The 20796-nt window shown below is 43.7% G+C and overlaps 2 protein-coding genes across 5 annotated transcripts in view; one reads left to right on the top strand and one right to left on the bottom strand.

Annotated features, from left to right (window-relative positions):
- HEATR1 (HEAT repeat containing 1) overlaps positions 1 to 6244 on the top strand; it is a 38648-nt gene extending 32404 nt beyond the window's left edge. For both annotated transcript variants that reach the window (XM_037391191.1, XM_037391192.1), the window contains 10 exons: positions 156 to 445; positions 1202 to 1352; positions 1866 to 2024; positions 2638 to 2772; positions 3030 to 3134; positions 3228 to 3396; positions 4104 to 4258; positions 4636 to 4794; positions 5473 to 5581; positions 6008 to 6244. In XM_037391191.1, coding sequence (XP_037247088.1) covers positions 156 to 445; positions 1202 to 1352; positions 1866 to 2024; positions 2638 to 2772; positions 3030 to 3134; positions 3228 to 3396; positions 4104 to 4258; positions 4636 to 4794; positions 5473 to 5581; positions 6008 to 6096 — 1521 coding nt within the window. In that variant the 3' untranslated portion in view covers positions 6097 to 6244. The remainder of the gene's footprint in view (positions 1 to 155; positions 446 to 1201; positions 1353 to 1865; positions 2025 to 2637; positions 2773 to 3029; positions 3135 to 3227; positions 3397 to 4103; positions 4259 to 4635; positions 4795 to 5472; positions 5582 to 6007) is intronic.
- A 905-nt stretch (positions 6245 to 7149) lies between these two features.
- On the bottom strand, positions 7150 to 20346 carry LGALS8 (galectin 8). Of its 3 annotated transcripts, XM_037391194.1 has the most exons (11): positions 20292 to 20316; positions 19879 to 20031; positions 18186 to 18325; positions 16230 to 16318; positions 14769 to 14979; positions 14036 to 14152; positions 12264 to 12320; positions 12158 to 12184; positions 10782 to 10870; positions 8790 to 8955; positions 7150 to 8354 (listed from the first exon to the last, which is right to left on the bottom strand). In XM_037391194.1, the coding sequence occupies exons 3-11, from the start codon at positions 18225 to 18227 to the stop codon at positions 8205 to 8207; spliced, it is 948 nt and encodes a 315-aa protein (XP_037247091.1). In that variant the 5' UTR covers positions 18228 to 18325; positions 19879 to 20031; positions 20292 to 20316; the 3' UTR covers positions 7150 to 8204. The 3 variants fall into 3 exon arrangements, with proteins under 3 accessions (XP_037247091.1, XP_037247090.1, XP_037247092.1); XM_037391193.1 differs by lacking the exon at positions 19879 to 20031 and having other exon boundaries at positions 20292 to 20346; XM_037391195.1 differs by lacking the exons at positions 12264 to 12320; positions 19879 to 20031 and having other exon boundaries at positions 20292 to 20346.
- Positions 20347 to 20796: the final 450 nt, after the last annotated feature.

The raw sequence follows: 20796 nt of genomic DNA on the forward strand, positions 1-20796 counted from the left end.
GAAGTGGTTTGCTAGATGTGAAGATGTCAAGTGTCAGTGCCAGGTCTGGCAGGCAGCTCTTGAGCAGTGAGACGTAGGCTACCTGCCTATACTTAGCTTGCAGGTTCTGAGCTTCTGATTCTATGCCTGATGTGTGTGTTCTCTCGTCCTCTTAGATCCTGCAGCTCCTAGAGCTAGTTCCTGAGCTCATTGCTATTGTGCAGTGTAGAAGAAAGGAGGAAGAGGAGGAGCAAGCCATCAACAGGCAGACTGCTTTGTTCAGCCTCAAGCTGCTCTGCAAAGGTTTTGGCACAGAAAACCCAGTGCCGTTTATACCTGTTCTGAAAGCTGCCATCGATCTGATTTCTTCAGAGAAGGGGGAAAAGAATGTGATGGGAAGTGCTTTGCTCTGTATAGCTGAGGTCACCTGTACGCTGAAAGCCCAAGCAATACCTCAGCTTCCCAGGTACTGTCGGGTTCTCTTTAACAGAACCAGCTGCAGCAGGAAGTAGTTATACTAAAATGCATGACTGAAGCAACGCTGATGAAGGCCCAGTGGCAGTCTGCCCATGTGTGTTTTGTATAGAAAATAATAAAGGTATTCGTGGTGCTTGGAGGTGCTTCCTGGCCATAGAACTAAGCAGCTAATGGGGAAACTGTAAGAGTTTTGTAACCAGTTGAGTTCCTTACGGAATGTGCTATGTGAACAGAGAAGCAGTCTTCATGGCTTTAGAAAAGTCAGAACATATTCTGTATTTTTACTGTAGAACAGATCGCATTTAAAAACATGAGAACGAGTACAGTTGGAAACCCTGCATGTTAAATTATTTTAATCTCCCTACTCAAGGAGAATTCAAGTCTGTTTTCTCTCATTTACAAATGTAAGTTTCTTAGTGTCATTGAATCTTTAAACTAAAGATGGGGCTTTGAGCAATGTGGTTTAGGGAAAGATATCTCTGCCTATTGCAGGGTGGTTGGACTAGATGATCATTAAAGATCCCTTCTGACCCAAACCATTCTATGATTCTGTGATTCTAAACCTAATATCCTTCATTAGCTTCAAAAAAAACGAAATACAGCAGAAGAGCTCAGAATTCAAATACATGTGTAAAAATTCATGTGAAAATTGTCGCTGCAGGCTTAGCAGATGGATTTATGGAATTGGAGATGAGTCTCCAAATGGCCAGTGGTTTCATCTTTACTTATGCTTGGTTATTCACAGGCTGATGCCAGCGCTGTTGAAGACTTTGAAAAACAAGAAGGAGCTAATCTCCAATGAGATTTACCTGCTGAGTGCTGTCACTGCTCTGCTGAAGGTTGCAGAAACATTACCACACTTCCTTAGTCCTTATCTTTTGGATTGCTTGCTGCAGGTGAGCTGTCTGATTCCTACGCGTATGTAAAGGGGGACAGGATCTGGCCAGTTCCTAGAAGAAGCTACAGAGATGGCTTTTTATCTCTCTGAAACTGAAGTAGGAGTGTGTGCCAGCTGTGTGGAAGGTTGTAACATTACTCCTCTACTCACCTTCTTATGCAGACAACTAAGATACAGAGTATAAGAGCGTCTCCTACTCCTCCCTCTGATAGGTTGTAGTTTGCCTTTTTGGAAAGGGAGATGAATCCTGAAGGATCTTACTGTAATTCCATGATCTCATCCAATGTATCTACCAGTTCTAGTCAGGGTAATTCTGAGCCCCTGCCACTGACGTGCATTTTTTCAGTGTTTGTCTTCTAAAGACAGCGAAGCTCTGTACACAGGTGTCTGAATGTAAGGTGCTCCACGTGGTGTGAACAGCAGAATTCCTGTCTGACACTTGCAACAGACACTGACTGTAAGTTCTTGAGTTGTTTTAAGTATGCCAAACTTTTGTTGGATTTCCTGATAGGTTGTCCACTTGGAAAAGATTGTGGCCAAGTTTGGTCCTTCTTCCCAGTTAAGCTTACGCATAACATCACTGAAAACCATCCTAGCTACAAGGCTTGCTCCCCGAATACTCTTGCCTGCAGTTACAAAGTGTTACAGTGAAGTGGCAAATACCCGGAAGGTAAGTATTTTTTTCATTCTTTTCCATTGTAATTGAAAAGAAAGAGAAAAAAGAAGAATAAGCAGCGTAAAATTTGGTTCAACTATCCCGGCTGTGTCCCCTCCCAGCCTGTTGCCCATCACCAGCCTACTCCCTGGGGCAGCAGAGTGAGAAACAAAAAGTCTTAGCACTGCTCAGCAATAGCTAAAACATCGGCGTGTTATCAGCATTGGTTTGGTCACAGATTTAAAAGACTGCACCACATGAGCAGCTGTGGAGAAAATGTAACTCCATCACAGCCAAACCTGGCACAGTCTTTTTATTATCTCTGTTTTCTTTTGTACCACAGTGGCGATTCAGTGCGGTTAGACCTGTCAGAAATGCCCCAGTTTAATGTCCTTAGCATGTTAGATGATAAATGCGTGAGAAATTATAAAGGCCTTGATCTATCTGCTAGAATTCTCAGGAATCCTATTAACTTGAGTCCCCTGAAAGTACAGGAAAAAGTTGATTTATCAACAGTATTTTAATGAGTAAATGTGTGCAGTGCAAAAATCCCATTCCCTTGTTACGTTTCTGGATTACTGTTCAGTATCACTGTTGCCTTTGCATTGCTTTGCATTTGTTTTGGCAGAACTGCCTGCGTCCCCTGATGAACATTTTGAAGGAACACATTGTCACTATGGAGAAGGAGCACCTGATCTCCCATCAGGCTGAGCTGACGGCATTTTTCATGAAAGCCCTGGACTTCCGAACAGAGCATGCTCAGGTGGCTTGTTTAGGGGGGTGAACAGCAGCAACTCAACCTCTACACACTGATTCTATCAGTCGTTTTAAAAAAGTATTAGTAGTTCCTGTTACATAATGTGCTCTAAAATTCTGGATATGAAATGCTCTGTTCTGGGATTGTTCTTGGAGTAGAAAACATTATGGTTGGGTATTTAGTCTGAAACAGAGTTAAAATGTGCTTTGAAAGCTCAAATTCTTACATTTCAAACTTGCAATTATGTTTTCTAATTTTTCTAGGATGATTTAGAGGAAGTTGGTAAGACAGAGGCTTACATTATTGATTGTCTAATAAGTATGGTTATGAAACTTTCTGAGGCTTCTTTCAGACCCCTCTTCTTCAAGGTAGGAAGTTTGAATATAAAGCATCTGCATTAGCATGCTTGCATTTTCCAGTGCACAGACACAGGAAAGCGCTAATCTGCCTTTCACTTTCAGCTCTTTGATTGGTCCAAAACAGAGTCTACCCTAACAGACAGGCTGCTGACCTTCCACCGAATAGCAGATTGCATTGCAGACAAGCTCAAGGGTCTCTTCACCCTGTTTGCTGGTCACTTAGTGAAGCCATTTGCTGAGACACTGAACCAGGTCAACATTCCTAAAACTGGTAAGTTTTCAGTTCCTACATAGAGGGAAGCATTGGCAGGCTAACTAATTGCTGAAACAGGTTAATGGTAATTGCTGAAAGTTTCGTCTTACAGGATTTACTTCACAGCACATAGCTCTCATTTCTCTCTTTCTTCTTTCTCTCATAAATAAGGCATCTTTCTTATTCTGATGGAACCAAAGGACGTTTTTCATCCATGGGCTCTGGGCTGCCAGTACAAAGTTTTGACCACATGAAAATTTTCAATGTCAGTCCCAGTGAGTTCCATGAGAATGAAATTGTGTGGAAAGAGGGTGACTTGTTTCTGTTTGGGGTTGGCTTTTGTGGTTATTTTTCATTCATTGGCTTCTCATATGATATATTCAGACTCCTCTGCTTTCTTGGCCAAAACAGGTATTACGTTTTTGTCATACCTGAAGAAATTCTCTGTATCCACAGGTATGGCCAAGCACTTCCCCTATGGCCTGTGGCTGTTCTCTTTTATGTCCAGCTGACTGTGAATGTCAGCGCCAGACCTGCCTAGGGCATCAGCTAAAAGCCTGATAACATATTGCATCCACTTTATTGTTCCGAGTGACCAGTACATAATTGCTTTGTAGTACATCTTTTAGCTGTATTCACAAACTAACAATGTTTCTGTCATGTGGGGGTGTCTTCTGTTCTCATTTTTTTGATGATTTTTTTTCTTCTCCTTGATTGATATGTAGATGAAGCTTTCTTTGACTCTGAGAACAGCACAGAAAAGAGCTGTCTACTGTTGCAGTTCACCATCGACTGTCTGCACAAGCTCTTCCTCTTTGACACCCAGAAGTTCCTGAGTAAGGAAAGAGCAGAAACCTTGATGATGCCTCTGGTTGATCAGGTATTGACAAACACACAAAAAACAATTAATAGGTGATTATTTTTTTCCCCCATCCGAAAGATTTTTTTTTTTTTTTACCTATCAGGCCTCAGTCCTCTCCCTGAACAAAAAGGGAACAATTCATTGTCTTTGGGCTGGAGACAGTATTAACTGCTTTGCTAAGGCTCTAAATTACTAATTCTTTTTATCCTCTTTCTAAACATCTTCACTCCTTTCCATAAGGTCTGTACATGTTGTTGCACTTGCGCAGAGCAGCGTGCTCCTGCTGATGCTCTTTGACATAACTCTTGAGTACCTGAAAGCTGAAGCTGGAAGAAATGCTTTTGGCTGGGTTTGTCTGAGCCTGCATCTCTTTGACAAGCTTTTTACTTCCACAGCTAGAAAATACGCTTGGAGGAGACGAGAAGTTCCAGGAAAGAGTGACAGCACACCTGATACCCTGCATAGCTCAGTTTTCAGTGGCAATGGCAGATGATTCTCTTTGGAAACCGCTGAACTACCAGATCCTGCTGAAAACGAGGCACACGTCTGCTAAGGTTGGGGGCTGTCAGCATTTGAACTGGTTTTCTTTGTTGTGTTAGAAAGTGGGAACAGCACCCCAAAAACCAGAAGTGGATTAGCCAAGTCATTGCTAAAATACTAACCTAAATTAAAATATTGATACTGTACTACTCCCAAGTTGTAAGGGGGATGTATGTACAACGTGGCCTTCTGCTCTTACTGTAAGCAGTCGGTATTCCACGTGGATGTCTTCCATACTGTATGGTCTGGGGTTTTGTAAAGATTTGGTAGCTGTTGGAATAAGAGCTAACCTGGTTGAAGAAAGGGACACTTCCGAGGGGAAACTGGAAGTTCTTTATTTATCAACATTCAGACCTGTTTATTATATAGAGTTTTGTCAAGACTCTCCTACTTGTGAGGTTGTATTTATTCAGGGGGAATACTCGGGTTTTCATTGTACTGAGCTACGTCCTTCTGCTACAGCGGAACAGGGTGTTACTGTAACAGGGAGCTGAAGACCGTTACATGAAGTAACTTCCAATGACATACCTACTTCTTGCAACCTGTTTTTCCTTTGACATTACCTTAACCCAGGTGTTGAGATACAAATACAAATCCAGCAGGGAAAGCTAGTTTCCAACTGATACGGAAAGAAGGGATGGGGAGGAGAAAACAGGGAACTGTACTGTAGCGTTTATATTGTTTTGTTTTAGGTCCGATTTGCTGCCCTGCTTGCTTTGGTAGAAGTCGCAAAAAGACTGAAGGAGAACTACCTGGTCCTGCTACCAGAATCTGTTCCGTTCTTAGCTGAGCTCATGGAAGGTAATGTTCTAAAGCAGCATTAGTGAAGGCAGACAACTGGCCTATGCCCAAGAAAGAATAAGGGCCACTTATTTCTAAAATTCAGACAGCATGATTCCTGTAATTGCTATAAATCTTACGAATTGGTGTACGGTAGCTTAAACTGTGCAGGATGCAAACTGAAATGGATTGTATCCAACACTATCCTAAAGTACAGTTAAATCATGGTAGTTTCTTCAGTCTTGCAGCCTGTGCCCATCTCCCCAGCTGCATGTTTTAGATTGGTGTTATAGTAGAAATAATACGAGTCAGTGCCAAAATATTTTTGAGTAATTATTTCATACCTGGTGTTTGAAGATAGTTCTAACCTTGACGAATGATGAAGCCATCCTAAGGTAGTTTTGTAATCACGGTTCTACTTAATTCCTGCTTAATTTCTTTTCCTAGATGAGTGTGAAGAAGTGGAACAGCAGTGTCAGAAGACAATTCAACAACTGGAAGTCATTTTGGGAGAACCGCTCCAAAGCTACTTCTAAGTTTTATCCCCTTTGTTTTTAAATTTTGTCTGAGTTATGTTAATGTGACAGTTTGCCTATAACATTTACATGTGTGAGGCTAATTTTTATCAGAGATGAGATCTTAACTTTTTAATAAAATACTGTAAGAAGGTGGCTTTATAATTTCTGGATGGTCTGGGGACTCTTCATACAACTTTTTCTTAACAGTGGAAAACTGCTGTAAGCAACTTCTGACAGCTGGGCCCAACCAGTGTGACAGCAGGTAAGACCTGCTCAGCTGATGCAGTTACTGCTCCTGTGGAGGGGCCTGCCATGTGGCAGTGCAGGCATGGTGCTCACTGCCCCCGTGCGCTGCAGCCCTGAGAATGTGCTTTTCTGACATTTTTAGGGAAGCAAAAAGTAAACCCACTGAGAAGTTAGTTACAAGAAACTAGGATTCATGTGGAGGCTGAAGCTGGTTTTTAGTCTTTAAAGATTGCTACTAATTACCATCTTACTCCCCTGAAGATAAGAATAAATTGCTTGCTCTGTTAATGAATTTACCAAAAAATTCACCACCTATTTTGCACGAGGAGGTGCCAGTTCATTACACTGCGAGTAAGAAAGGCACTCCGACTGTACAGTTTAAAATGCAACTGGTTAGAACTAACACTATAAAGACGATGATCTTGCATCCCATCGTGTGCTGGGAACAGGGTTGGACCTGCCAGGCAGATCCCATCCACAGGGATGTTTACCCCATCGTGGTCATTTGTGCTCTTACAGGCTTTTCTTAAAACAACTATTAATGATGTCTGCTGTCAATCAAAAAGGATCTGCACAGAACTGCTGCTGACCTCTTCAGCCAAGGCAAGAATACACAAGTGGGCTGTTGGCATCAGCCAGCTACATTCATCCTGCAACCCAGGGGGAGGTGCTGGGCTGTGGACCGCTAACGCCTCGATGCAGAAACGGTCCTCCAGTCAGAATCACTGTGCCACCTTGGAGATACTGGTAAGGTAATAAGCAAAACAAGGCAAAATACAGACCTAAAAGGAATCATAGCTACTTAGCCACGCTTGGAGAAAAAAGCAGAGTTCACAAATGTATTTATTTATGCTTTTTTATACATTAAATCTGGTAGTTCATCTTAAACAGTCATTGTTGAAAGTGTTTCACTCTTTTAGCAGCAGTTAAGATAAATAGGAACGTCCCTTAGGCATGTATTGACAGCCAGTAGCAACTTTTTTTTTTTTAAGTATAAAAATTAAGACTGACATTTGTACAGAAAACTGATTGAATAGGAACAGTCGGTCTCTGATAGATACTACTTCAATACAAGACTGAAAAAGGATTCATTCTCTATTCAACTGACGACTTGCACCCCTGCCTGGAGTACTTGGGTTCCTTTTAGAAAAAATGAAAACCACCACCATCTGCTCGGGTTAGGAGCCATTTCAGAGCAACCAAGCTTCCAAAAGTTCACACTTGTTTCACTTTGGAAAACTGAAAGCTAGGAGTGGTGCTGTATGTTTCATTCAAGCCACTTACAAGCAGGAGGTGACAGCCGTGAGTGTCAGAGAAGGTACTACTGCAGCAGCAGGCTAAGAAGTAAGATCACATTCCTCCTTGCCTTTTGCTGTAACTAATGAGTCAACAGTTTGCTTCATCCATCCTCAGTAAAAAGCTTACAGTTGCTAATATAAACTAAATAGAAGAGTATATTTCATAACTATTTAAAATGAATTACCCAGGGCCCTTTTCAGGCCGATAACCGTATCTTTGGATCCTATTTCAGTCTCCTTTCTACTTCACAATATTGAATGTACGCTATCAAGGAAAGCCGAGTAGTAGTTTAACTTAAACATACTGAGTGCAATTGTTAGACACAGTACAATGCAGCATTTTCATATTGCTAGGTTCAGTAATATGGGAGATTTATCTGAGCAAACGCTTATTTAGGTTGCCAGGATACTGTAAAGTAGAGGAGGGTTGAATCTCGCAGCTACAGGTCTGGTGAGCGCCCAGCTCCGAGAGGCAGACACAAGCCTAGATAGGTAAAAGGCAGGCTCAGCACCTCTTTGTACCTGACAAGAAGGCCCTCTCATTAGAAAAGGTTTAATTCCTTTAGTACTAATTGAAAAGAACTACCAGCTCCTCACATCTAACAACTTCATATCTCCCGCGATTTCCACTTCATTTATCTTTTCAAGTTGTTTAAAACGATGCTTGTACTCCAGCGTGTGAACACCATTAACAGCAACTTTGAACTGGTGGGCATCACAGAAAATGATCAGCTGAAAATCAAGAAGAGCAACAGTTCAGTTTTAAGCTCAGGTAAGACATGAAAAACCACCTGGTGATTAGGCCTAGACTTGGGCAAGCCCTGCTCCTATTACAATGACCATTTCAGGCAAAAGAAACTTTTTCAAAAGTGGAACTTCAACAAAAATCATAGAATTACTCAAGTTGGAAAGGACCCATAAAGATCATCAAGTCCAACTCAATTAAAATTTGTTTTGAGCATAATTCTTGCAACTATTTAAAAGCTCATTAAAACCAAGTCAAATCTCTGCTCCCTACGGTCCCACTTAGGATAATATTCTTGAGACACTGAAATGTAGGAATGGCGGTTTTATTTAAATCTGTGTTAGTGACATGACCTTTAAGCACCACTGCTAACGCTTTTGGCAGAACTTCCAGTTCGATGCTATGCTGTAGATAAGTCTTACCTCAAAGTACATCCCTGGACTGAAAGGAAAGGTGGCGACTTCCTTTTCTTCTTCCCCCCAGCTGTCATGAAGATAGGAGTTTCTTACAAAAACTTTATTTTTCATTCGGGGATTCAGATGCAATGCGATGTCCTTCGAGCCACTTGATTTCAGATTTATCACAAAGCTGGAAGATATTTTTTTTAAAGTTTACCAAGGGTTTATAAACATGGTGCAGCAGTCCGTGCTATTTACCGAGGCCTTTGCCAATACCTAGAACTGTCCTGGAGCCAGGGCCGTGGTTCACCTGAAGAACCAAGCAGGCAGTTAGCGCGCGTTTGCGTCCTTCACACAGAAACCTTTGCTGGAGGCAGCAGACGTAGGACGCGACCCTGCTACATCGCTCACAGCTTTCTGTTCACGTCTCGGCGAGGAGGTAGCCAGCCAAGTCAGCCACGTGCTGCTCCTCTGCAGCACCAGGAAGCAGCATTTTCACGGAAACACGGTGCTGCTTGCTCACTGTCTTTTACCTCCGAGAGCTGTGTTTTACCTGAAGACATTATATTCTTTCTGCTAACAAACAGATTAGACTAAGGAAAACTTTGAGGAGTCTCTCTGTGTCTAATATTGGTGGGACACCACGCATACAAAATGGTACTTTATAGGCAGCGCAGCTCTGCCCAGGCAGAAGGAACACTCTGCCATCTCAGACGTGTTCACAACACAGGCTTCCCAAAGGGGAGCTGTGGAGAAGAGCGATCGGAGCAAAGCCATCCAAATTCAAATGAACACTTCAACCTGTGGCAAAGACCTCACTGCATTTGAAGAAGAAATATTCCTCCCCCAAATCAGAGCCAGCTGTCAGGTTATTGCTCTCCTTTGAGAAGCCTAGAACTGCTCAGTCCAGATAGGAAATGGAGCAACGGCCTCACTTCCAAGCTGTGGAGTCCTCTTTTTCACTGAGAAAAAGGAGCATCCACAACTGTGAACTGAGTGAAAGACATTAAATAACTTACAACTACAAAAATCTATACGTTTAGAAGTACAAACACAAAAAGCAGACAACACACAATGCTTTAACAACCAAAAGCTTCTTCATGCTTATAAGCAGTACATCCAGCACTTGAGATGTGCTAATAAGCTTTTCAAGCCAAGAAAAGGATATCAAATGCTATTCTCTAAGTATTAATTATCCTGTCGAATTTCAAGTCCATTCAAACCTTGTCGACGAGATTTCTAGACCTTGGGTTCCCACATTAATACAAACTCGGAGTGCTGTTCAGCTGCAGGAGTGCAATGCATACACACGTGCTTCTCATCATTTGCACTAACTGCTTCATTTCTAGGCATGTTTCTGCAGAGCCCAAACCCTTCGAGCAAAGGGCATGCTGAAGCACAAACATTTCCTCCGCTCCATTTTGACTATCTTGCGCTCCCCCCTTCCCCTTTAAATCATGTTGGGCAAATGTCTTCTTTGCAACCTATTGTTCCTAATTTGCTACCAAAATTATAGCTCATACTCCCCTACCAGCTTTCACCACTCAGTTGTCAGGCACTTTCGTGCTTACACAGTCTCCAAGGAGGCCATCCAAGAACGATTCAGAGAAATGTTGTAACATGCAGATTTGTGCACACTAGCAACTCATCTCACTCCTTTTCTATCTACTTCTGCCAGTTCCCTTACTCTTGGATCTCTTTAGAATAAAAGCTGTCTTCGTACAGCATGTGTGCTCACATGCCTTGCACAGCGGAAACCCCGAGCAGACAGTCTCATGAACAACGCAGATTTAGCAGGTAAGACACTCAGGTTTCTACCTTTGCTTTTTACAATGGAGCTGCTCTTTTAAGTCTCTCTCTGAAGCAGGATCCTGCAGGTCCCCAAGAAAACTGCACTGTAGTTTCACATGATTCCAGATGCAAAGTTGCAAGTAAGGATATACTGAGCCAATGGAAAAGCCTACTCATTCGCAAGAGTAGCTGAGTTAAATAGTAGTAAAATGCCGTAACACTTACCTCTTTGGGTTTTTATTCACTTCTCCTTTAATGGCAACTGTGCATCCCGGACGAAGCGCAGTATCAAGTTTCCCAACGTAAGGAACTCCCTGGAAGTACATCACCAGTAAAGATTTTGACTGTGACTTACTTGTTTCAACATACAAGCTGAGCTTTGCCATGACAGGAAGAAATCTGGCCCACAATTGCAAATCTGCACTTCTAGCTGAAGTTATTCCTACCAACGTGTTCTGGCATAGTAATATTATAGTGGAAAAGTTACACAGAGATAAACATATCAAATTGCTGGGGTTTGTCTTTGGAATACCACCTTGATTAATAAAATAAACATTATTTACAACTACTTCTGCCACCACTAATGGTGGAAGGTGCGGGAGAAGGAAAAAAAGAAAACAAAACAAGCACAAAACTCTCTGCAGTAATTCAAACCTGTGACACCCTGACCTCTCCTCTCTGAAAGCTTCAGTTATGCTTTAGAGAGTAAGACTCATGCTAGTGTGAGAAGTAGGGTCATTGAGACTCTGTCCTGCCACCAGTTCATAATGAGAGATAGTGCAAGTATTTTATTTGCCTTTTTTTTGTTTTCATTGTGTTAGAAGTTCCGTTCATTTGTTGAAGTCCACCACTTGACAGTGACAATACTGCACATTATGTGGTTTTGAAAAGAAGACTGAAGGCAGCAGGCTGTCAAGCGACAAGGCAACTAAAATCATGGCACTCACAGCGACTTCGCCTTCTCCACAATTTCTACTTGTATATATTCCTGGCTTCCAACCCCTTTCCAGTGTGAGCATGGGACTTACTCCAGTCCAGATACTGTTCACCTGTACAGCCCTTTGCAAAAAGATAAGCACTCTATCTATGCTACATGCTAGCTGGGTGCAAGTTCCAACCCTAAGGTGTGATGCTCGCAGCAGCCACGTGATGTGCACACAGGGTAAGCATGGATCTGTCAGCAAGAGGAAGACGTAGCCAGACAGGTTCTGAGATACACACGTTAACATAAGGCCACTTGGCATAGACTGCAGAATACTTCTGTTTCGCAGGCGGAGAAAACTAAGCATGCTTGTTCAGAAAATGTTTTTAGTGTCATTTGGTATATCAGGTACCTCCCTTTTTATTTCTCTGTTTATGGCTGTGGATGCTGTGTTTATCTTTCGGGTTTTCTACATGATTTAACAAATAGGCTCACATTTACTAGCAGCAGAAAAGAGGACTACTCTCTACAAAACCTCACTGATGATCAACCCAGAAGATTCTAAGTTTCCTTGTTCTACATGTGTTTCTTCATGAATGACTGAGATGGTTTTATTTCCCCCCCCCTTTTTTTTTTTTTCACTCTTCACATTTGCCACAAGTCTACACAAGACACTTACGAATTGTGAACCATCTGGCATTTCCCCCTACAAGAGAAAACAAACAACATTAACTAGCTTATCAGGCAACAGGGAGATTCATTCAACCTTTTACAACCATACATACATTTTCTGTGTTTATCTTTGTTACTCCTAGAGATGATGGCTGAGAGCCTTGTAAAGACTGCAGAAAGAGAAATTTAGATGTCACTGCATACATCATAGAACTTTTAACATAAAGTTGGTTTAGAACTGTAAAGGATTTCTTCTGCTTTGAAGAGTGAACTGTTAACGTGGAACTTGAGGGCTACGGTAAAGAAAAGATAGCCAAACCCCTGCAAACCAGGGAGAAGTCCTGAAGCCAAATTAAGATTTCTAAAGACCATCTCATTCAGTTTGAAACTTTATTTAACAGTCATAGCACTGTTAACCCCTTAGAATCTGTACCCACTGAGCTTTCCTCACTGGGGCAGGAATACCAGGCCAGGTCCACGCAAGGGGCCTTGAGATTCTAAGCAGCCTCCTACATCCCTGCCCCTTCCCATGGGAAGGACAGCTGAGCAACACGGCCGTGCAGAGATACAGTTCCAGCCTAGGCCTGGCAGCTTGCTTCTTTCAATACAAGCCTCCATTTTCCTCCTCAGAAGAGTATATTAGAAGCAAAGACAGAAAGGAAACAATCACCTTTCTCCTTCCTTTCTTCCCCAAAAGGATACAGCATGAGCAACCACAGATTAAAGCAACTCTGTTTCATTTTGTGACTGGGACAGAAACCAACCTACAGCACCTGCTTGCCCCCAGGCTCTTCTCCGAGCCGGTCCTCTAGGACCAGGACTGAGACAGCTTTGCAGTAATGTCATTCTGGCAACATGCCCAAGGCCAAGTGACGAGGCCCACAGATGTCTGTACATGGACTTTGCAAATGATCGATGAATAGACGTATCTATCATGTTCAGACTCCTTTTCCATTCTGGCCCAAATCTCCACCTTCTATCAGCACGATTATTAGCCTGCTGACCCGAGTTAGACCTGACATTTTGGCAGCAAGAGATCCAAGCTTTGCCCACAGCGTAATGAGGATGGGGCAGAAGAGACCCAGAATATTACACAGGAGTAGGTAGGCTGCTCTAGTGAGTGGCAGGAAGAAAGGGAAAAGGCATTCACCTTCTGTACCTCCCTGGAATTTATCACCATCTTTTTCTGTTCTACAAGTCTCACACTTCCAGAGCAGAAGGATCTCTGCTTCTGCACGGGGGAAAGTGTTCGACTCCTCCCTGTTAGTTTACTTTCTCTAGCAGAGCTGGCAGCTGAAAGGAAGCACAGCACTGCCTTCACTTTAAATTCACTGCAGTTTGGTCCAAGCCACAAAGTCTTTGGAGAAGGACACTCCTTCTCACCCCCCAGAAATAAACGTACACTCCTCTCATCCCTTCATTCAGCAATTCGGTCATTTTAGCAGGAAAACCAGGGTTACGTACACAGGCAGTTCCAGCTGTGGCTGAACTCGGCATCTGGAAGCCAAGCAACAAGTTACAGCTATGGCTGAACTTGTCACTTAAAAGCACTAAATACTGTGAGTTCATTTTGGTGCTCCTGCAATACCTGAAAAGTCTAATCCACTCCTAGACCCAGTATCAAATCAGTTCTTACACCATCTGCCCTGTTAACTTTGAAAGCTGTAAACTTTGCCACCCTTTTGCCCCTAACCTCAAGGCTAAAACGGGAAGACAGAGATCCTTACATAAGACTCACATGTTGAAATGTGGGGGGAAAAAAAAGTCTTGGTAGCGATGTCAGACTGTGTAGCTGCTTTTCCTTACTTCCTTTTCACCACAAATCCTACTCTGTAGTTTAGCAAGACAGAGAAAAGGAATCAAACAATTTGTCTATATAACTTACATTAGAAACAAAATCTATAGTTTTGATCTGCACTTTGCCATATATTCCAAGAGTATCTATTCTTTCAAGGCTAATTCTGTGGTTGTAGAGCAGCAAGTGCTTCTTGTTTACAGTCACCTAAGGAGACAGAAAACAAAACAGGAAAACTGTATTAAATGTACATCACACCAGCCATGTGTCAGCCATATACATGTATCTCTGTCTACTGGTCTGGTACAGAAGCATGGAACATCCTAGAAATCTCAGAGCAACCAAGTTCAGCTGATCCACAATTCAGTCTTTCTTTCCATCACAGTGTAGGCGAATAAATCTCCTTCACAAAAATTTGCATTTCAAAACCCTTTTGTTTCTACACCTGATCATTTACCAATGTGGTGTTACCAATCTACTAGAATCTCTTATTTCAGTCTAACAGAGCAGGACAAACACACCTCACGCGCTCAGCTTTATCCTAAGGTTAGCCCTTAGGCTAACGAAGGAACTGGGTGGAGTAGCCGCTAGCCACAGCAGGAAGTTACCTGCCTACTCACCCAACTTACGAGGAAGGCAATATCAACTTCAAGGTCTGATTTACTTAGCACCTCTTTAAAAGAAAAACTCCTAAACTTTTCTGCAGTTAGACTATACCTAGGTAACAGAAACCAAGGCTTCCAACTATTTATTTTAAGTATACAAAATACCTCTCTTGTTGGCCTGACAACTGGCTATGGCTGAAGAATCAACCCAGACTCACCTGGAATTTATCCTTTAAAATCATGATGACAATCTCAAACGGCTTCCCTTTTTGAAAGGGCATCTCATAAGTGATCTCTTCCCAGCCCCATTTTTCGCTCTCCAGTGTGTTGCAAACAATGCAGCCAGACCTTTTGAAGCGGGGGTTGAAATGAAATGCCACATCGGCTCGAGGCTTTACACTGCTGCCACACTGTAAGTCCACCTGGAACCTAATCATAAAAGTAAGACAAACCACATTCAGCTCAGTCTGTCAAGGAGTCACCTCAATTAGCGGAGTCTGCTACATTTGTGTTTTACTGTGGATCCTCAGAACAGGCAGACACAATTAATATTCCTGGAGAAGGAGAAAAAAACTCAAAATGTTATTTGCCCACTCCTACACATTTGTGAAAGGTTCTCCCATGATTAATTGCAATGAATTTAAATATTTATGATTTATTTAATGGTCATCATATCACGCAAGCTGCTCATATACTGTGTTACCTTGTAGTATAGTCTGTTTTAGCTTTGTAATTATATTGTTTGTTTCAGTGTAATCACGAAGAGGTTGCTAATCAACCCTGGTTATGTAATTTTATGCCAAGAGGAAAAGAGTAGTTTAAAACTTAAGGTCACTGAGGAGAACATTGTACAGGCAACTAACGAAACAAACTTAAACTCTCCTTGGGCTCTCCATATAAGGGAACTAAATTAAGGTTCAGTGATCGGTCAGCTGTAACTACAGGGTCCACAATTGTTTGAGACCCCTTAGAAGACTCAGAGATACCTGTAAGGAGCATGTGCAATGCTTAATTATCATAGTACCACCTGTTAAATTAATACATATGATTCTTCTGAGAAATGTAATGCATAATGCTAAGTGTGGCCTGTGTAATTGTGTTTGAAACGCGGCATACACCTTAGGCGAAACGATCCCCCGTGCATCCAGCACTGCAGTAAAGAATGCCTGCTTCCCAATGCTACATTGGTGTTAAGAGGCTTTCTTATTCCTGATTTCGGTGACAACTGTGCCCACCACCTACCCCCCTATCACCTTCTGTAGAATAACCAGAAGAACCTTGGGCAAAGTCAGGGAACAGAACCCCCGTACCCAGCACGTGTGTACCAGTTCACCCCTCCTTAGCCCAGTTTAAGTTCATTCCTTCACACAACACATTCAGCTATCAGTACTGTTAGTCTCAGATAACCTCTTGAGGCAGGTTATATGCTATGACAGGGGGAAAAATGGCCAAAGCAGGCAAACAGAAGAGAGAATCAGTAGGAAGCAAAAAATCACTTCATTCTCCACTTCTCGTCACAAAGTTTTCATTGACTAATTAACACTGTACTCACTCTGACACTATCACAAGGGTTTAGATCAAGCCTTTGTGTGCCACTATAAAGGACCCCTGGAAACATTTTATGCATTACATTGTTGTTCACACGGTCACACTGCAGAAAGTGACACCATAGCCACTACCTGTCTGCATCATCAGGAACAGTCCCATGTATCACAATCAACTCTCCAGGAGTAAGGCCACCAAGTATGGTCCCAACATATGGAATGATCTAGAAGAGGGAGGGGAAAAGAAAAAAAAGAAAAAAAAAAAAAGATTCAAATAACGATTTGTGATGGAGGCAAAAAAGCCCACAATAATTTTAAAAATACTATTCTAATACTTAAATTATATGGCACACATTAAAAGAAACACAGCTAGCATCTCATTTAAGAGAAACAGTAGAAAAGGACTAAATACCCACCACAATGGGAAGGAAAAACCCAGCATCTTTTCACCTGTGAAAACCAAGCTTCTCAGGTCAAACTAAAACTAAAATTTCCAGCCTCCATGATAACATTTTGTTGCCTCACTTTCTAATAGAGTATAAAAAGGATTAATTTCAAATTAGGTCATTGCCAAGGGCTGACTATTATCAGCCCTTTGGAACCATTCACTGAAACAGTGAAATCTTCATAGCCTGCCCTCTTCCATCCCTACTAGGTTCATCTTGTGGTAGCACACAGGTGATAGAGTCACAGAAGGGCTGAGGTTGGAAGGCACCTCTGCTATCTCTGGCCCAATGCCTTGACCAGAGCAAGGTCAGATAGAGCAGGTTGCTCATGGCCTTGCCTGGAGGCTGTCCTGAGGTCATCAGCACAATCTTTCCCAACTCTGCCTCCACATTCTAATCCCAAGTACTCACTCTTATTCCTACTTTAGGCTCTTGACCCCTAAGCCCTAGTTTACCCCTTTATAGTCTCCAGCCTGGTCTTGCCACCCATCATACTCCTCAGTCCCCTTGCAGCCACCTGATTTTGCTCCACTCTTACTCTCTCCCTCACACATTATTTATTCTAAACATGTCCTAATCCCTCTCCTCACACCTCCTTCCCCACTAAAATCTCCATGTACCAACTTTCATCCTCCCTTTACTTTTGCAGTTCTGTCCTTCCACCTTCTAGTTCATCTCCACACAGCTTGCTTTCCTTCCTCTCCCAGCTGAGTTCTTGTGAAAAAGATTGAAGCTATTCCCCCATCATCCCTACCTCTGTCCTGTTTGCAAGCAGTGAACATACAGGGGGACTGAATAATCAGATTCACTGAGGGCCCAGGTGTGTATCACTGCAAAGCTGCAATAGATAAGGAAGTTGTGCAGATCTCACTACTGTATACACCACGTAGATACTCTACAGAATTTATTATTTTTAAAGAGTTCTAGCACACAATGTTAAAAATATTTTCCTGCAGGCTCAAAGGAACTACCTTTTCAAAGCCACAACAAAAAACACAGCTCCAACCCATCCCTTTAGCTACTGTTCCAGATCATGAGAATATTAAGAGCTCTTCAAAGAAAGTCTCTGGACCCTAAGCTAGGCAAACAACATTCCATCAAATCCACTCTGCAATTGCTGAGAGCTCAAGTCTTCCTTACAAAACAGGATTCATTGTAAGACAAGTTACCAACTATCAAAAAACATTTCAGGTTCAATTGTTCAGACTGAAATTACAAGCGCCACAAAAAAAACAAAAAAACAAAAAAACACAAACCACAAGGGCTGCCAGGCGCCACCCATGTTTACAGAGAATTAGAAGTGAAAAGGCTGCTTATCATATTTTCACTTTTGATCCAAAACAGTCTGCAAAAATGCCAGACATCTGCAGAAACTGTGTAGGAAAAAGGATTACCCCCAAGGCCAACAGAACTTCCTTCCTGTTCTGGAAGTCCTGTGCATTAAGCATCGGGTTTGCTTCCAGCACAATATCTAAACACCATCAGCTCCTAGTGTCACCTGCGACATTCTCCCTGAAACACCTGAGCGATGCAGAGCGCTCTCAGTAACACCCCTCACCGTGCAAAACAGTACGAGTACTAACTATGGACATAAACAGCAAAGTTCAATTGCCCAAGGGAGTTGTTGATATGACAGGGGAGTTACCGGGTTACTGATTGTCTTCTGTGGTCCATCCAAGGACATCATCTTCCCTCCTCCAGTTTTTAAGTTTGTCGGTTCTGTGTGACCACTGCTGGAGCGTACTTAAAGGACTCACTGGTCAGGCAGCACCAAAGGAGGGATCCCTTCAAAAAAACAAAACTTCTAATTAGAAAAAAAACCAAAGTGAAGTGAAACCCTCCAGGTCGTAACTTTAAAAAACACAAGAAATGATGCAAACATCTGTCGGAGAAATCTGCTGTAGTTTTGAAATACAAAAATTAAAGGCTTGCTTAAAGAAATAAGGTGCCACTCTAACAAGGGACAGTGCACACAGGTACACAATGTCATCAGCAGCTTCCTGAGATTATGTATACTGAGACAGAATCCCACCTAAACATCATCATTGTACAGGGGAACGCTGATAACTCAGCGCCCCTCAGCTGGGTCCTAATAGCTCTCCATTAGCAGCTGACCCCTGCCTGCAGACAGGGCAAAGATACACGGTACAAAAGCATATTTCCACGACAACCAACCAACCATTTCTGCTTCCTTTAACACCGCTTGTGCTATCCCCAGATTTCCCAAAGCTGAGAAGCCTTAGGGGCTGAACTTGCTTTTTCTAGTTTTGCTTTACGTAACGTTAAGAGACACTAAGCAAAGACGCAGCAGGGAAGCAAAGGGTGTTTTAGGTTTCTTCCTCCAACACACACAATCCCTAACTCCACAAATAACTACAAGGGTTTGTAAAACTTGCATTAAATGCACGGCATTAATAAGAAATGAAACAACAGCTTGTGAGTATAACCAGCTACACTATAATTTCTCTAGCAAATCTCCTAACGAAGTGACCAAAATTCAAGGCCCAACTGAAACTACTAATTATTTCTTGCACATTCTGGAGAAGTAACTTAAGGTAGCCTGCAAACTGTGTGCTAATGATAGGCAGACCCATTCCACAGAGCCCTGGAGTTTTCTGCAGTGATTCAACAACAGAGCGGCCCATTGCACTACCTCGTTTATCTTGTGGGAGATTTGGGCCAGAAGGGTATTAATTCTCCTACTTAAGACCAGTGTCTAGGACACAATTTGGAGAACATCAGGTGCCTGCGCTGCCCGTTTCATCTTCTCATAGGACACCACCATCAACTCACAACAGAAACGTGCAAAGGCAGGCAAATCTCATTGTTTTCATTTTCACTAGGACGAAATCAAGACCAAAGCAACCAATCCTGCCTTTAGCACCAGCAAGTCCAACAGCAGAGCCAAAAAATGAAACCCAGACCTACAAGCCCGCATCCAGCAGCCTGCTAACTGAGCTTCCCTGGGTGTGCCAACAGCAATCTCAATCCTGCTGAAAGAGGATGCGGGAACAGAACTGGCTGTTAAAGTCTTGGCAGACCAGGCAGCACTATGGCAAAGTGATGGGTTGAGGGTATTTTTTGGTTATTAGTTTCTTACTGAGAAGGTCACGGGAACAAGGAAAAGCTGCTGTTCAGGCTCAGATTGACAGAACAGGGGATGGGCACGCAACTGCAAGGCTCCCCAGCAACCTTCTGTCATAACCATTACACCAAACCCTAAGTCTCCAAGATTGTAAGTTAAGGGTTCCTGACTCCGCTTTTAGAACAGGAAAAGGCACGCAGGCTTTCCCGTTATCACCCACACAGCAAGGAAACTGAAAACTGAAATAACGAACCAGGAAAACAGAAAGGTCAACCGCCAGTTACCACGCTGTCCCCAGAGATGCGGCACGGTCTTTCACGAGGGTAACCTCCGCATCGAGCCGCGATTTTACACCCAGGCAAACAGGACTTGTGCGAAGAGAACAAGCGAGGTACTTTCTGGATACCTGCAAGCAATTAAAACACGAAACACCAGCAGCGTCCCCCCGGCTCTAAACCCAGCACGGCAACACCCCAGAAGGACGCGGGACTAGTGTCACCGAGCGCCCTCGGCCACCTCAGCGCGCCCCGAGGAAGCCCCGGCCCCACCGAGCGGCTCCTCCAGCCGGGCCCGCCTCGGCGCAGCCCCCGACGGGCAGCCGCACGCAGCGAGGGTTATGACTGCTGTTACCAACAAGACCTTCCCCCTCTCGTCTGCGCAACGTACCGTGGCTAGCAGCGCCCGCAGCCCCGCGGGCTCCCGCCCGCCGCCATGGCCCCGCCGCGCGCCGCCGGCCCCGCTCCGCGCCCGGCCCGGCCCCGCCCAGCCACTTCCGGCCGCCCCCGACGTCAGCGCCTGCCCCCGGCCGGGGCGGCCCGGGGGTCTGCGGTCCCGGGGACTGCGCTGCTCCTCGGCCTGCTCCTGAGCCGTGCCCAGAGCCGGGGGCGGCCCGGGGGCGCCCCTCACCCCCTGAGCCGGCCCGGGGGCACCGCTGGGCTCAGCCTGAGCTGTCACAGGCCCCTGACCCCCTGCTCCGGCAAGTGCCCTGTGGGCTCGGACCTACGAGGGCGAAAGTACCAGCTCAGCCGTGAAGTTAACTCAGCACCTCAACGCTACCACAAGCTTCCCCTGCGAACCCACCGCTTCCCCCGTGCTCCGTGTTCCCTCTGTCGGTCCCTTGTTCCAGCCTCACCCCATGTCCTCCAAGCAAGGCACCTGCAACCAGACCGAA

Source organism: Falco rusticolus, chromosome 6, assembly GCF_015220075.1.
Source record: "Falco rusticolus isolate bFalRus1 chromosome 6, bFalRus1.pri, whole genome shotgun sequence".
Classification (NCBI taxonomy): domain Eukaryota; kingdom Metazoa; phylum Chordata; class Aves; order Falconiformes; family Falconidae; genus Falco; species Falco rusticolus.